Below are 15,143 nucleotides of genomic sequence, written 5' to 3'. Positions count from 1 at the left end.
AATTGCACTCATTTCACACGCTAGCAAGGTTATGCTTAAAATTCTACAAGGAAGGCTCAAGCAGTATGTGAACCAAGAACTCCCAGAAGTGCAAGCTGGATTTAGAAGAGGCAGAGGAACCAGAGACCAAATTGCAAACATGCGCTGGATTATGGAGAAAGCTAGAGAGTTCCAGAAAGACATCTACTTCTGCTTCATTGACTATGCAAAAGCCTTTGACTGTGTCGACCACAGCAAACTATGGCAAGTTCTTAAAGAAATGGGAGTGCCTGATCACCTCATCTATCTCCTGAGAAATCTCTATGTGGGACAAGAAGCTACAGTTAGAACTGGATATGGAACAACTGATTGGTTCAAAATTGGGAAAGGAGTACGACAAGGCTGTATATTGTCTCCCTGCTTATTTAACTTATATGCAGAATTCATCATGCGAAAGGCTGGGCTGGATGAATCCCAAGCTGGAATTAAGATTGCCGGAAGAAATATCAACAACCTCAGATATGCAGATGACACAACCTTGATGGCAGAAAATGAGGAGGAATTAAAGAACCTTTTAATGAGGGTGAAAGAGGAGAGTGCAAAATATGGTCTGAAGCTCAACATCAAAAAACGAAGATCATGGCCACTGGGCCCATCACCTCCTGGCAAATAGAAGGGGAAGAAATGGAGGCAGTGAGAGATTTTACTTTCTTGGGCTCCATGATCACTGCAGATGGTGACAGCAGTCACGAAATTAAAAGACGCCTGCTTCTTGGGAGAAAGGCGATGGCAAACTTAGACAGCATCTTAAAAAGCAGAGACATCACCTTGCCAACAAAGGTCTGTATAGTTAAAGCCATGGTTTTCCCAGTAGTGATGTATGGAAGTGAGAGCTGGACCATAAAGAAGGCTGACCGCTGAAGAATGGATACTTTTGAATTCTGGTGCTGGAGGAGACTCTTGAGAGTCCCTTGGACATGGGAAAAAGGATTTAAAGGAAGTGTCATAAGTAAATAAAATTAGGGGTTGCTGGAAAAATTTTAAAATAAGGATGCAGAAAAAGGAGGTATGGGGAAGTTGTTGAAAGAAGGTTTAAGGAAAAGAAGGTTAAGAAATTATACATGTTTATATGTTTGTTTGTGTTTGTATTGTTTTGTATTGTTATTTAATATGTGTTGGAAAATTAATAAAAAATTTATTTTTTTTAAAAAAAGAGACTCTTGAGAGTCCCATGGACTGCAAGAAGATCAAACGTATCCATTCTGAAGGAAATCAGCCCTGAGTGCTCACTTGAAGGACAGATCATGAAGCTGAGGCCCCAAGACTTTGACCACCTCATGAGAAGAGAAGACTCCCTGGAAAAGACCCTGATGTTGGGAAAGATGGAGGGTACAAGGAGAAGGGGACGACAGAGGACGAGATGGTGGGGCAGTGTTCTCGAAGAGACCAACGTGAGGGAGGCAGTGGAAGACAGGAGTGCCTGGCGTGCTCTGGTCCAGGGGGTCACGAAGAGTCGGATACGACTAAACGACTAAACATCAACAACATAACTAGATGTTTCTTCTCCTGGCTTACAATCAAAACTTTTATGACCTAATTTCCCACATCTCCAGCATGAAATGTCTTTGGGTCCTGCAGAACTTGTTTTATTGACTTTTCCCTCAGCAAACTCTGTATGGGTGTGTGCCTTCTCATGTGGGCTTTCTGGTGAGGGGCTGCTTCTCTTATCTGTTTCTGAGGTAATCTTTCCTTTGGTTTGCTGAAATTTATTTTTGTTTTTTTCCCAATTTCTCCCACCAAATTTTGGCCCATCAAATCCATGGTCTCTGATTTCATTTATTTTATCGGCTAAACCCGCTGCTTCCTCTATTGTCTTGGGGTTCCTTTCTTTTATCAGGTACTTCAATTGGCCATTTATTGTGTCGTAAAATTGCTCCAACGCTATCACTTCTCTAATCTTAGGTACCGTGTCTGCGTTCTCTTGCTCTAACCATCTTGTGAGGTAAGTTTTTATCTTTGCGCCCATCTGCGCATAGGTTTCCTCCCTCACCTTTGTCACACTTCTACATTTCTTCCTCAACTGCTCTGAGGTAATCCCAAAGCGTGTATATATTAACTGCTTGTACACCTCAACATTTCGGGATTGTTCCTCAGTCATTTGAGCGTATAATTCGGCTAGAGGACCGCTTATCCTAGCTCTCAAGATCATCATTTTATCTTTCTCTCTCACTTGAAAATTGTGACAGGCCCTCTCAAAGGATACTAGAAATGCTTCTGAGCTATCCTTATCTCTAAACTCAGGAAAGCGTTTTAAATCTATCTTCATTTGATTCTGCCCATCGGTGTTATTACTATTATTACGATTTTCTAAAACCGTTAATTCCAACCATCTCATCTCTAACTGAAACCGCTGCTGTTCCCTTTCCTGCTCAGCCCTCAATTTTTCCAATTCTTGCTCAGCCCTCAATTTTTCTTTTTCCAATTCAGTTCTATTTTTCTCAAGCTCTAATTTCTGGTTATATTCTTGAACTAATTTCCACTTTTCAAAATCCTCTGAAAACTGTGGAACTTCTACTTCAGGCGGGGTTTTGGTCATCTCTTCTATTCTGGTTTCTTCCCCCTGGGGATTCCCATTCTCTTCTCCTGAGCTTTCATGTGGGTTTTCTCTCACGGGGTGCTTGGTCTTCTTGGTTGAGTCCGTATTTTGCACTAATTAAATAAGAGACTTTCACTCTCGGCACTGTTCCTCCCGGCTTGGCTTTCCAAGACCCTGGTCCCCAAAGTATAGCTTTAGGTTTTTTCCCTCTAACCTTTCAAGCTTACTTCCTCTGACCCTGAGCCTAAGCCTCCGCCAGAACAGTCTTCTGAGATCTCTTGCTCTTATTGTTATCTCGGCCACACAACATCTGGGGTTTATCTTCAATCACACCCTCGGGCCAGGGAATCTCTTCACCGATTTACCCTTCCCCTCTCCAGGTGTATTGCTTCCCCTCACAGGCTCTTAGACTTATTGAATCCCGCCGCTGCCGCCAATTTTGTGGCGTTCGTACGGAGCCCCCGGTCATCTCACGGACTATTGACCCGTACACCACTAATCCGCTGCCACCAACCAGGTCCTCCCTGGTAAAACCACTTCAGTCTCAGTCAGCTTTTCAATTAATAAAGAAGAGTGTATTTTATTTCAGACATAAAACAAAACTTGTACAGCATTCCAAACGGTGTTCCTCTTTACTTTCTTAGTCTTATGTTCCTCTCTCTATCTCTGCTACCTCCCCACATGAAATATACTCAGAGTCGCAAAGTGATTTCATGCTCTTTATTCAGCTCATAGTGGTGAGGAGGAATGAATGAATGTCCCCTCAAGGTATCTGCTTTATATACATTATTTACACAATGGGCTGCACATGATTGGCTAATTCCGGAATTCTACTGTAAGCCAATCAGGTTGTGGATTTGCTTCTATCTGGAGAATGATTGGGTGGTTCCTGCCAACCAATCATACTGCTGCATTGTTCTAGGACCACTCAGAAGGCTGCATTCTGAATCCTATTGTTCTAGGACCAATCAGACTGCTGCCTTTTGGATCCTATTGTTCTAGGACCAATCAGACTGCTGCAGTTTGGATCCTATTCAACTCAGTACATAACACCACACTCAAGGACCAACTGCCCTAACTGTCTCTCTATTACCAACTGCCTTTCCCAACCAGCCAACCCACTCAAACCAACCAACTACCCACCCACAACTCCCAACAAACTCCTCTCAGAACTAGTTTTATATACCCACTGACTCCACCCCCCTGAGTCCTGTCTGTGCAACCTATTTAACTATTTCCCCTCCAGCACTCTCTCATATAGGTTAACGTCACACTGGGTAATGTAGCCAACATGACTAAGCCGCTTCTGGCGAACCAGAGCAGTGCACGGAAGCACTGTTTACCTTCCCGCCGGAGCGGTACCTATTTATCTACTTGCACTTTGACGTGCTTTCAAACTGCTAGGTTGGCAGGAGCAGGGACCGAGCAACGGGAGCTCACCCCATCGCGGGGATTCGAACTGCCGACCTTCTGATCAGCAAGTTCCAGGCTCTGTGCTTTAACCCACAGTGCCACCCGCGTCCCTTTATGAAATAGTTACTTGACTCTTATTAGTTTGTGACTCCCTGCACATATTACATGTCTTCTGCTTATGAATTTTGAAACAGTTTGGATAGGGTAATAGAAATATTGTCAATATATTATTAGCCTATGTGTTGCTTGATGTTGTTCAGATTGTTCTGTTTTGCAACACAGGGGGATTTTTTTCGGGTTTATTATTCTCCGGACTGGAGGCAGGCCACGTCGCTTGTACCCAATGCAATCGGCAGACAGACACACTTTACACTCCCGGGAACCTTTCTATATATTTATGCTCGACTGCCCGAGACCTCCCTGACTTGCACTTTTGCAAATTGTTCTAGATACGGAAATCCTAGGGTTGGCAGAGAATTTAGCGGGGTTTCTACGCGACATCAAGACAAGGACTACTGCGGTGAATGTCGCAATTGGTAAGTTTGTCTGCAAAAGAATCGGGGAGGGGGGGAGACACAAGCTGGAAGCCTTTTCTCCCCCCCCCCCATCCCTCATTTATTGGTAAAAACTTCTTGGTGTTTTGCAACTTTCTGACTAGTTGCAGGACCTTAGCCAGACCTAGCAGGGTAAACTCAGAATCCACGGAAGCAATTGGCAACTTGGCTGCAGACAGGATAGACGAAGCAGGAACCAGGAACTTGTAGTTGGGTGTTTATTATATACAGTGGACTATTTACAGGAACAGAACACGGATCTTTAGCTAGTGCTCTCATACACGACTCTCAACTCCTACACTGACGCATAGAACTCTGAACAGTGAGCTCTGAACTAACACATTCCAGTTAGTAGGCCACTAATTATCACTCCCTTGAGAGAGCTTGACCAATCAGGGAGCTGTCTCCATGTCTCTGTTATCACCAGGCAGACTTACTCCTTCAGATTGCCTTCTGGCTGTTTGCCAAACCTTAATTGCCTCTGTGTGAGTAGCTGCACATACACAGTTTCCCAACATCATTTCCAGAAATGGAGAATTTATTCCCTTCTTCAATTCTGGCTGCCCTTGCTGAAGGCCAACCCAGCAATGACTTGTATTTGGTTTAGGACCAATGGCTGGAGTTATAATGTGCTTTACTTACAAATATGTGTTCACTCTTAACCTTTCACCCAAGAGTTCTCACACAGGAGGAATGAAGAAAGATTGAGGGGATGTTGGTTGGTTGTTGTTTTTTTACATGATTCAGTGGTGCCTTGGTTCTCAAATGCCTTGGTACTCAAACAACTTGGAACCCAAACACTGCAAACCCCGAAGTAAGTGTTCCGGTTTGCGAACATCTTTCGGAAGCCGAACATCCTCCGTTTTGAGTGTTACGCTTCTGTTTTGTAGAACCCAGTTCAGCTACTGATGGACTGATTGTGTGACTGCAGTACATTGTTTATTGCTTTCATTTTATGGATCAATGGTCTCGTTAGATAGTAAAATTCATGTTAAATTGCTGTTTTGGGGGTTGTTTTCCAAAGCCTGGAACGGAATAATCCGTTTTGCATTGCTTTCTATGGGAAAGCCCACCTTGGTTTTGGAACACTTTGGTTTTGGAGTGGACTTTCGGAACAGATTAAGTTTGAGAACTAAGGTACCGCTGTATTAAAGGTATATGAATGCTGCTTCAGGTGGCAAAATCACAATATAATCAGGCAGGAAATCCTATAGTACAGTGGTACCTCGGGTTACATATGCTTCAGGTTACATATGCTTCAGGTTACAGACTATGCTAACCCAGAAATAGTACCTCGGGTTAAGAACTTTGCTTCAGGATGAGAGCAAAATTTGCACAGCGGTGGCATGGCAGCAGCAGGAGGCCCCATTAGCTAAAGTGGTGCTTCAGGTTAAGAACATGTTAGGAGAGGCTCAGAACTTACAGGGTTAAGAGTTCTGAGTGATGACGCCTCACATTCTGAGGGCGGGTTTAGAACACGGAAGGGGAGTGGTTTCTCTGTGTTCTTTCAGTGTGCGTGTTTGCTCCGTTGAGCAAGCGAGATGTCCGCTCTGTCTCCAGGCAGGAGATTTATAGCTGTTGTGTTTTGCTAAGGAATAAAGACTTTAAAGATAAGGAGACTGCTGCGTTTCAGCCTGAGTTATTGCCACCACATGACAGAACGTTCCTGCTTCTGCTTCTGCTGTGTTTTACGCTCTGCTGAGTCAAAGGTCCCAGGGGGGAAGACCAGAGCTGCGCAAGAGAAGTGTGCCGGACCCCTGGACGTAATTGACCCCACAACAGGTTATGGAGGTCAGCAATAAAGATAAGCAACGTTCGTGCGTGTGAGGAGGCTGCAGCCAGAGGCCAGCTGATGAGACGCTGGGAAGTGAAACTGCAGGCAGAAGCGGCTGAGGAGCAGCCAAAGGCCAGCTAAGGAGTAGCTGGAGCCAGCTAGAGCGAAGGGAGCTCGCTGGGAAGGATCTGCCGGACCGGGAGGTGCTACTGTATCGTGAGTAGGCTGGGCCCCCGGGGGAGAGATGGCAGACAGCCATGAATCGCGTGCAGTCCCTTTTGAAGAGGCAGACGGGAAGGAGCCCTGGGTCGGTTGGCAGGCACTGAAGAGAGTGGGAGCCAGACCAGAGGGGGCTAGACGCCAGCCTGAGGGACGCCCAGAGGGGGCCAAGAGCTGCACAGAAGCTGGGGAACGCCCAGAGAGTCAAGGAGGGGCTGTGGGACGCCCTGGAAGCCCAAAGTGGGCTGGAGCCGTGTCTGAAAGCTGCTGCGATGCTTTGACACGCCAGAGAGACAGGCAGCCGTGTGCTGGAAAGCTGCTGGAAGCTGGGAAGAGGAAAGCAGTGGCTAGCTGTTCCTCTGGAGGCTGTGCACCCAAGTTTGGGGGTGCAGGCCAGAAAGGCCATTCCAAGGGTCTTGAGAGTGCCCAGGCTGTTTGGCAGGAGCTGGAGGGGGTTTGCAGAGAAACCACAGCAGAAGCCAAAAGCCATTTTCCCAACGGCAGAAAAGCCTCGAGGAGGAGTGCTGTTGGAAAGGTTGGGGGGGCAGAGAAGACCAAAGGCACGTTTGCAAAGTTTTCCACTAGGCGATGTTTTGTTTGTGCCTCGGCTGAACATCTGCGCCGAAGCTGTCCACAGCGAAACAAAAGGCAGGAAAGTCCCAAGGACATTTCCCATGGGAACCAGCCCGGGAGAAGAGGCCAGCGTGGAAAGTCCCAGGGTCGGCCGGAAGGGGAAGAAAACGTTTATCAGCTGACTGCGTCTATGGCGGTTTTGGACACCACCACCTGCAGCGAACACCCCAAGGTCGGGGGCAGCAGGAAGTCAGTTGCTAAGGCAACAAAGAAGGACAACTCCGGAGGGGGGAGAGTGCTACGTTGGGTTGTTGACTCGGCAGCGAATGCCCATCTGGTAACAGCGCCACCTGATGGACAAATGTGGAACTGCAAGGCTGTTTCAACTGAGAAAACAGTTAGATTTGCTACAGGTTCACAGGGACGTGTAACCCATGTTTCTAACATGTTTGTCTCTTTCTTGCAGGCTGAATTGAAGGTTTATGTTCTCCCTGAGATAAAACATTGCCTGCTATCTGTACCTTGCCTTTTACAGGAGGGATATTCTGTGAGTTTTGAAAAAGATGTTTGTACAATTTCCAGAGATGGGAAGGAGCTCTTAAGTGTTGGAAAAGATCAAAACAACCTCTTTGTTTTAGAAACACCTCTGGAGGGTGAGGGGAATACTGGGAAAGCCACTGATCACACTCATGTGTCGTGTGCTTGCGTGTGGCACAAGAGGATGTCACATGGGTCCTGTGAGGACGTTCAGATGTTATCAGAGTGCACCAAAGGTTGCAAGGTAAAAGAATGTGGTAAACCTTTGAATTGCAAGGCTTGCAGAAAAGCCAAAAACAAGGGGTTTAATGATCCCAGAGTGGAGAGGGTAACCACAAAGCCTTTTGAGCTTGTGCACGCAGACCTGTTTGGGCCTATGCCTCAGCCAAGTCTGGGCAAAGCCAGGCATCTGCTGATTTTGATCGATGATTTTACTAGGAACGCATGGGCTTTCACGCTGAAAACGAAGGAGGAGACAACGCAACTGATCAAAGATTGGGTTGCTGAGGTGGAACTGAGGTTCTCCACCAAGGTGCAAGGTTTCCAGTTTGACCGTGGTTCTGAGGTCACTGGGTCTGCTCTAAAGGGTTTCTTTCGCCAGAGGGGGATACGTCACAAGGTGACTTCTCCTCAGGAGAATGGCGTGGCAGAGCTGAGGAGTAAAGCTCTGGTTCGAGCATCCGAGATCCTACTGGATGACTCTGGTTTGCCTCACAGTTTTTGGGGGGAGGCGGTAAAAACGGCCAATTTCTCGATGAACAGGTGCTACAATGCAGTGGTAGGTGACACCCCATATTTCTTGCTCAACGGACAGAAGCCACAGGTGCATTTCTTCCGTTCGTTTGGTTGCAGGGCCATGGTGCCTGTACCAAAATGGTTGCAGCAAGAGGGTGGTCCAAAGTACCAGGAAATGATCTTCTGTGGATATGAGCCTGCGACAAAAGGGTGGAGATTCGCATATCCAGAAGGTGATCAGACCAAGCTTCTGGTCAGTAAACAGGCTGAGTTCTTTGAGCAGGATGGTTGGGCAAGGCGCAAAGTGCACTCTGACGTTCACTCAGATTGTCTGTCTGACGCTGAGGAGGAAAGAGAGCCAGAGCCTGAACCTGCTGGTGGAGACCAGGTCCCTGAACAGAGTAGGGCGTCTCCACAGGTTGTTAAGGGAGTGTCCAAGAGTGAGCCCTCATCTCCTGTGCGCATAATGGAGAAAGCTCACAGACGTGTCAAGTCAGAGGGGGAGTCTTCTGATGAGGAAGACGCACATGATGGCCCCAGTGGGTCAAAAGGAGCACCCCAGTTTGTGCCCAGGCGGTCTTCGCGGGCTACAAAGGGAATTCCACCTGAGAGGTTTCAGGTCACAAATGCGTGGGTTGGTTTCGCACAGTGCGAACCTAAGGTTTGTGAGGTTCAACAGGTGCCTAACAACGATGCCAGGAAGGGGCGGAAGGCAATGGGGAAGGTGTTGAACACTCAGAGGTCCTCTCAGAACGTGATTCGAGAGGGGGTGTTAGGAGAGGCTCAGAACTTACAGGGTTAAGAGTTCTGAGTGATGACGCCTCACATTCTGAGGGCGGGTTTAGAACACGGAAAGGGAGTGGTTTCTCTGTGTTCTTTCAGTGTGCGTGTTTGCTCCGTTGAGCAAGCGAGATGTCCGCTCTGTCTCCAGGCAGGAGATTTATAGCTGTTGTGTTTTGCTAAGGAATAAAGACTTTAAAGATAAGGAGACTGCTGCGTTTCAGCCTGAGTTATTGCCACCACACGACAGAACGTTCCTGCTTCTGCTTCTGCTGTGTTTTACGCTCTGCTGAGTCAAAGGTCCCAGGGGGGAAGACCAGAGCTGCGCAAGAGAAGTGTGCCGGACCCCTGGACGTAATTGACCCCACAACAGAACAGACCTCCAGAATGAATTAAGTACTTAACCCGAGGCACCACTGTATGCCTGTATAGTTATTGTTTATATAGTATATGTATAGCCTGATCTTTGTTAATTGTTGCAACAGGGTCCCCACTCACCACACGCAGGAGGAGAACCCTGAACAATGGTGCTCAAGCCCTTATATAGACTTTTGAAATTGCCCACCCTGTAGATCAAGATCACCCCCCAAAACATCATGCATACATCACAAAAGGAGGGTGGTGTACAGCAAAAATCCTGTCTGCCAGGATACCTGATAATGGTCACTGATTGCTTTACCTGGACAGCCCGACCATTCTTTTGTGATGGAATTAATACTTTAATTCCTGAGTCCAGCTCACAGGCTCACCCTATTCATCCACAATGACCGCTCCCCGCTTAAAAACGGGGGGCGCCCTTTGCGTGGACGCGTGCAGCCCCTGGATCTGGAGCAGCTCCAATAACTTAGGCTTGGCCTTGCCTTCCCTCAGGTGGGATACGTGGGGTCTCCGCCTACCTCAGCCATTTGCCCAATCCCACCTGGGGGAAGCGTTGCCAAGGAGACCAGTCCAGGTAGGGGAGGGGAGGGATTACCTGCCCACACAATAGAGGGAGGATCTTACCTGGTAATCCTCACTTGGCTCCAGAGCTTCTCCCACCCTACCCACCCTCAGTTAATGTCTTATTTTGAAGGTTAACTTTTCTTCACAGGTTTCGCAGGTTAACTTTTCTTCACAGGTATGCGGGCGCTGCTACGTAAGGTCGCTGTTAAAGGGCCGGAAAGGAATTTCCCTGCATTGGCAGGTTTCGCCTTTCCCGTAGCAAAACGTCACAACTTTGGCGGTATCAGGCCTTGGGCGGAATCCTTTAGTCCATCTTCCTCTTTGCGGCGCCGATACCAGGGTTCCCCGTTAAAAGGGTTTCTGAAGGGAGGCTTTGGCCGTGCGCCGAAAGGTCGTCATTGCTCTCCCCTGCGGCGGCGGTGTAACGGGGGCAGCTGTCTCTGCTTGAACATATGTTCTCCAGAGCCGGCCCATCCCCCCCACACACACACTGGATAACCCTGATGCTCCCTAGGTCCCCGGCTGGGGACTGGGGAGGGAGAACGCCCAATGCCTGAGCCAAGGTCTACCCACATTTGAAATTCAATAAAGTTGTGGCCAATTTAATCCCATAGCACGTTGTCTCGAGTCGTTATTCCGCATGACGGGGGGACCGCGGGTGATCTGGGGACTCCGCCTGTCCACGCAAATACAACCTTAAGTCAAGTAAGCAAAAGACAAAAGACAATTTCCCATTTCCTTCCTCCTTGCAGAGAAATATTTGAGGTGACTGGGAGAGTCAAAATGGCTTCAGGATTGTTCTCCTGTACTATTACAGACACCTGGTTTATATACTTATGTATGCGTTTGCCTCGTACATTTGTGAATGCTTATTTTATATTGGGGACCTGAGAATTCTTATAACACAAAGATTACCTTTGATGTGCAATAAACCTATAACTTAAACATTCCATACTTTAGCATTTCATTTTACAGTGGTACCTCGGGTTAAGTACTTAATTCGTTCTGGACGTCCGTTCTTAACCTGAAACTGTTCTTAACCTGAAGCACCACTTTAGCTAATGGGGCCTCTTGCTGCCACCGGAGCACGATTTCTGTTCTCATCCTGAAGCAAAGTTCTTAACCCGAGGTATTATTTCTGGGTTAGCGGAGTCTGTAACCTGAAGCGTATGTAACTTGAAGTGTATGTAACCCGAGGTACCACTGTACTTATTTGTATGTCTCCTTATCAAGGGGGTGTACTTGGTTCACCCCTCCCCATTTCATCTTCACAACAACCCTACAATTTAGGCCAGGCCAAGAAAGGCGGCCACTGACTCCAAGGTCTCCCCATGAGCTTCATGTCTGCGTGGGGATTCGAACCCAGCTTTCTCATCTCATGCCTTAGCCCAACACTCCAACCGTTACACCACATCGGCTCCCGCAAAGGAACTTTTGATGATTTTCCAGTACTCTTCCCAATCCGGCTGCTGGCACAGTAACATAAGCACTGGCACACACACACGAAGATTGGCATCATTCATTCAAAGACCCTCACCTTAATCCAGAATGCGGCAGCTAGACTGGTGACTGGGAATGGCCACCAAGACCACATAACACCAGTCTTGAAAGACCTACATTGGCTCCCAGTACGTTTCCGAGCACAATTCAATGTGCTGGTCTTTCAAGCCCTAAACAGCCTCGGTCCAGTATACTTGATGGAGCGTCTCCATCCCCATCGTTCAGCCCGGACACTGAGGTCCAGCACCAAGGGCCTTCTGGTGGTTCCCTCCCAGCGAGAAGCCAAGTTACAGGGAACCAGGCAGAGGGCCTTCTCGGTGGTGGCGCCCGCCCTGTGGAACGCCCTCCCGTCAGATGTCAAAGAGAAGAACAACTACCAGACTTTTAGAAGACATCTGAAGGCAGCCCTAGTTAGGGAAGCTTTTAATGTTTGATGCATTATGGTATTTTAATATTTGGTTGGAAGCTGCCCAGAGTGGCTGGGAAGCCCAGCCAGATGGGCGGGGTATAAATAATAAAAATAAATTATTATTATGTTGTTGTTGTTGTTGTTGTTGTTGTTGTTGTTGTTGTTGTTGTTGTTGTTAAACAGATGGACCGGCTAGTTTATAACACATATCCTTCTTTCTGTCTCTCTCCTGCATGCTTCTGGTTCTCCTCGCAAGACAACATAATTAAACTGATCAACGGCGGGTGGCAGCCCTTCAAAGGCCGGCTCTTTTACCTCATCTCGCACCCGATGGGTTTTGATTTCGCTCAGAGTGAATGTGAGAAATTAAGGACAATACTGCCCACCATTGTCACGAAGGAAGAGGAGGTAAGTTTGAGGACCGCGATCCACATGTTCGCTCTCCCCAGGTAAACCCACTGTGGACCGCTGGAACAGGACAAATGTCCACCATTTTTTTTTCTGCAAATGGACATTTGTTATAGCCGGGAGGGGTCCTAAGGTCCGTCTAGTTTCCAACCCCCTGCAATGCAGGAATCTCAACTAAATCACGCATGACAGGATCACAGGTGGAAGGAAACCAAGTCAATACGTGAAGCTCTTTTGCAAAAATGCTCTACACCAGGGGTCAGCAAACTTACTGTGCCTCAGGCTGGTGTCTCCAGAGCCCATCTTGCGGCAAGCCAGAGGGCAGGGGAGCATGTGCCCATAATCGTGCGCACACGCTATTTCCGGCGCACTTCCGGGTCAGGGGAGCACCGGAAATAGCTTGTGCGCATGTGCACGGGCCTCCTCCGACCCAGATGTGCACCGGAAATAATGCTTGCACATGCACACAATGCTTGCGCATGCGCACAAGCTATTTTCAGTGCTCCTCCGACCCAGAAGTGGGCGGCTGCGCAGCGCAGCACCAGTAAGAGTGGACAGCGGGGGGCGGGGGTCGCCGCGGGCCAAATAAACGAGTCCCTAGGGCCTTATCCAGCCTGCAGGCCTTAGTGTGGAGACCCTTGATCTACACCTTGTGGAAATAATCAGAAAGCAGTTTGGGTTTACGAATCGTTAAATAAGTTGGAGTTCTTGTTATTATATATACCAAGAAAAAAGCACACCGAGAACTCAGGCCAATATCAGTTTCAGCAGTGGGAGGGGTCCCTACTCGCAAATCAATAATCAATTGTAACAAACACTAATCCATTCAAAAGTATGTATTCTGACAAGGATTACAAACTCAAATAGAGATTATAAACCCAAACAGAGATTACAACTCAAACTCATAAGGATATGTATAGCACAATAATTCGTTACTGAATTAGAGATAAGAGTTTATGAGTAAAGATAAGTTCATGTTAGTCAATAGTCAGATTTGATGTGGTGGTCTTAGTTTCAATCTGAGCAGACTTCTGACTTCTGCTCAGTGATTGAAACTAAGACCTTCACATCTCTATTTGAGTTTGTTATCCTTGTCAGAATACATACTTTTGAATGGATTAGTTTTTGTTACAGTTGATTATTGATTTGCGGGTAGGGACCCCTCCCACTGCTGAAACTGATATTGGCCAGAGTTCTTGGTGGGCTTTTTTCTTGGGTTTATGAATCGGCAAGTTAGTTTGCCAGGGAAATGTCGCAAAAGGAGCAGCCGAGTCTTTGTAAAGACTCATGGCGAAGTCTTGCCTACGTACTTAGCAGAGGGAGATTTAAAGGCAAACCTCAAATCCCACCCCCAACCCACCTCTCCACACTTCCTCTGCCATGCACAACTGTGTGCAGGCCTCCCTGTCTCCTCTGCCCGACTCTTGCCCCTCACCCACATGCAAGAAGTTTCTGCCTGCTCACCCACTGCCCGTTCGCCCACTCCTAGTGGTCAGCCATTCCTCCTGGGTGCCTGCCTGCCTTTCCCTGGCTGTTCCAGCTCAGACACACTCAGAAATGGTGCCAAAAGCCAGGACTCAACCCAGGAAAGTAGAGCGGTACCCGGCTTGGTGGGGGATTGCCCGAGGGAAGGAGGACGGAATGGAGGGGAGGAGAAAATATGGGTGGGGGGAGTAAATATTTTATTGGGTGCACAAAGAGACCAGGGCCCTGTAGAGTTGGCACCTTTGCATAGCTGTCAACTTACAGATTTGAAAATAAGGGACCAGCAGCCTCAAAAATAAGGGAATCAGCAGCCAAAATAAGGGATTTTCAGAACACAGCTATGTTCAACTTCTGAGCCCCTCCAAGCCAAAGGCGGAAAGCCCAGCCAGCAGCCAAACGAAGCCTCAAGCGTTGGTTCCCACAGCGCAGCAACCCGGCAAAGGGGATGCAGCAAGGAAAACCACCGTCACCTCTCCGCTGAGAAGCGCTGAGCAAAGGCGAGTCCCCAGGCAACGTGGCCAATTTGATCGGCACAAGGCATGCAAGCTCCACCCCCCAGTCGTTCTTAGACTCCTTATGCGGTGAGCAACGCAGCCAAGCAACACAGTTGGAGCCTCCCTCCTCCCTGGCCGGCAGGGAGGGAGGGAGAGGAGCTGCTTCCTTTGAAACTCAGGAAATTTAAGGGACATCATCAATAAGGGACAGCAGTGGGACACGGCACTGGGATAAGGGAGTTTCCCGCCAAATAAGGGGCGGTTGACAGCTATGCATCTTTGGGGGGGGGGAGAACATCTGAATCTTCTCTTTGGGATCACATGGTCCCTTGAGAATCTTCCCACTTGCACTCAGAACCATTTTGAGCATCTGTGCAGCAGTCACAAGCCAAATTTAGCTGGAGATGGAACTGAATGCTGTCTCGAGAAGCAGGAAATACTCGACTGCCTTCCTCTACTGCTTTATCCAGCTTTCAGATTTTAAGAAAAAATGCAGAGCCCTGTTAGTGCCATTCAATGAAGGAAGTCCATTGCTTTGCAGAAGTGTTTCAAGCCCACAGCAGGCTAAAATAAACCCGCAACCATCACAGCTAAGTGCTGGTCAGTTTCTGGCTAGTTGGGAATGGACTTGCTATCCTGCAGACAATTCCAGTGGTGTAGCGTGGGTTGCCAGAGCCCGGGGCTATGGAGGGAAACGGACAGAGTATGTGTGTGTGTAATCGGCTGCCTAATGACGCCCACATCA

General features: G+C 47.9%; 1 protein-coding gene across 1 annotated transcript in view; it reads left to right on the top strand.

Moving 5' to 3' along the window:
* LOC128421655 (C-type lectin domain family 4 member A-like) overlaps positions 1 to 15,143 on the top strand; it is a 44,254-nt gene that overhangs the window by 24,338 nt on the left and 4,773 nt on the right. Inside the window, exons 6-7 of the mRNA XM_053404688.1 lie at positions 4,438 to 4,524; positions 12,268 to 12,419. Of these exons, the coding sequence (XP_053260663.1) occupies positions 4,438 to 4,524; positions 12,268 to 12,419 (239 nt within the window). The remainder of the gene's footprint in view (positions 1 to 4,437; positions 4,525 to 12,267; positions 12,420 to 15,143) is intronic.

Source organism: Podarcis raffonei, chromosome 10 (genome assembly GCF_027172205.1).
Source record: "Podarcis raffonei isolate rPodRaf1 chromosome 10, rPodRaf1.pri, whole genome shotgun sequence".
Taxonomy (NCBI): domain Eukaryota; kingdom Metazoa; phylum Chordata; class Lepidosauria; order Squamata; family Lacertidae; genus Podarcis; species Podarcis raffonei.
The sequence above is the reverse complement of the archived record's forward strand: the minus strand, read 5'-3'. Positions and strand labels throughout refer to the sequence as shown.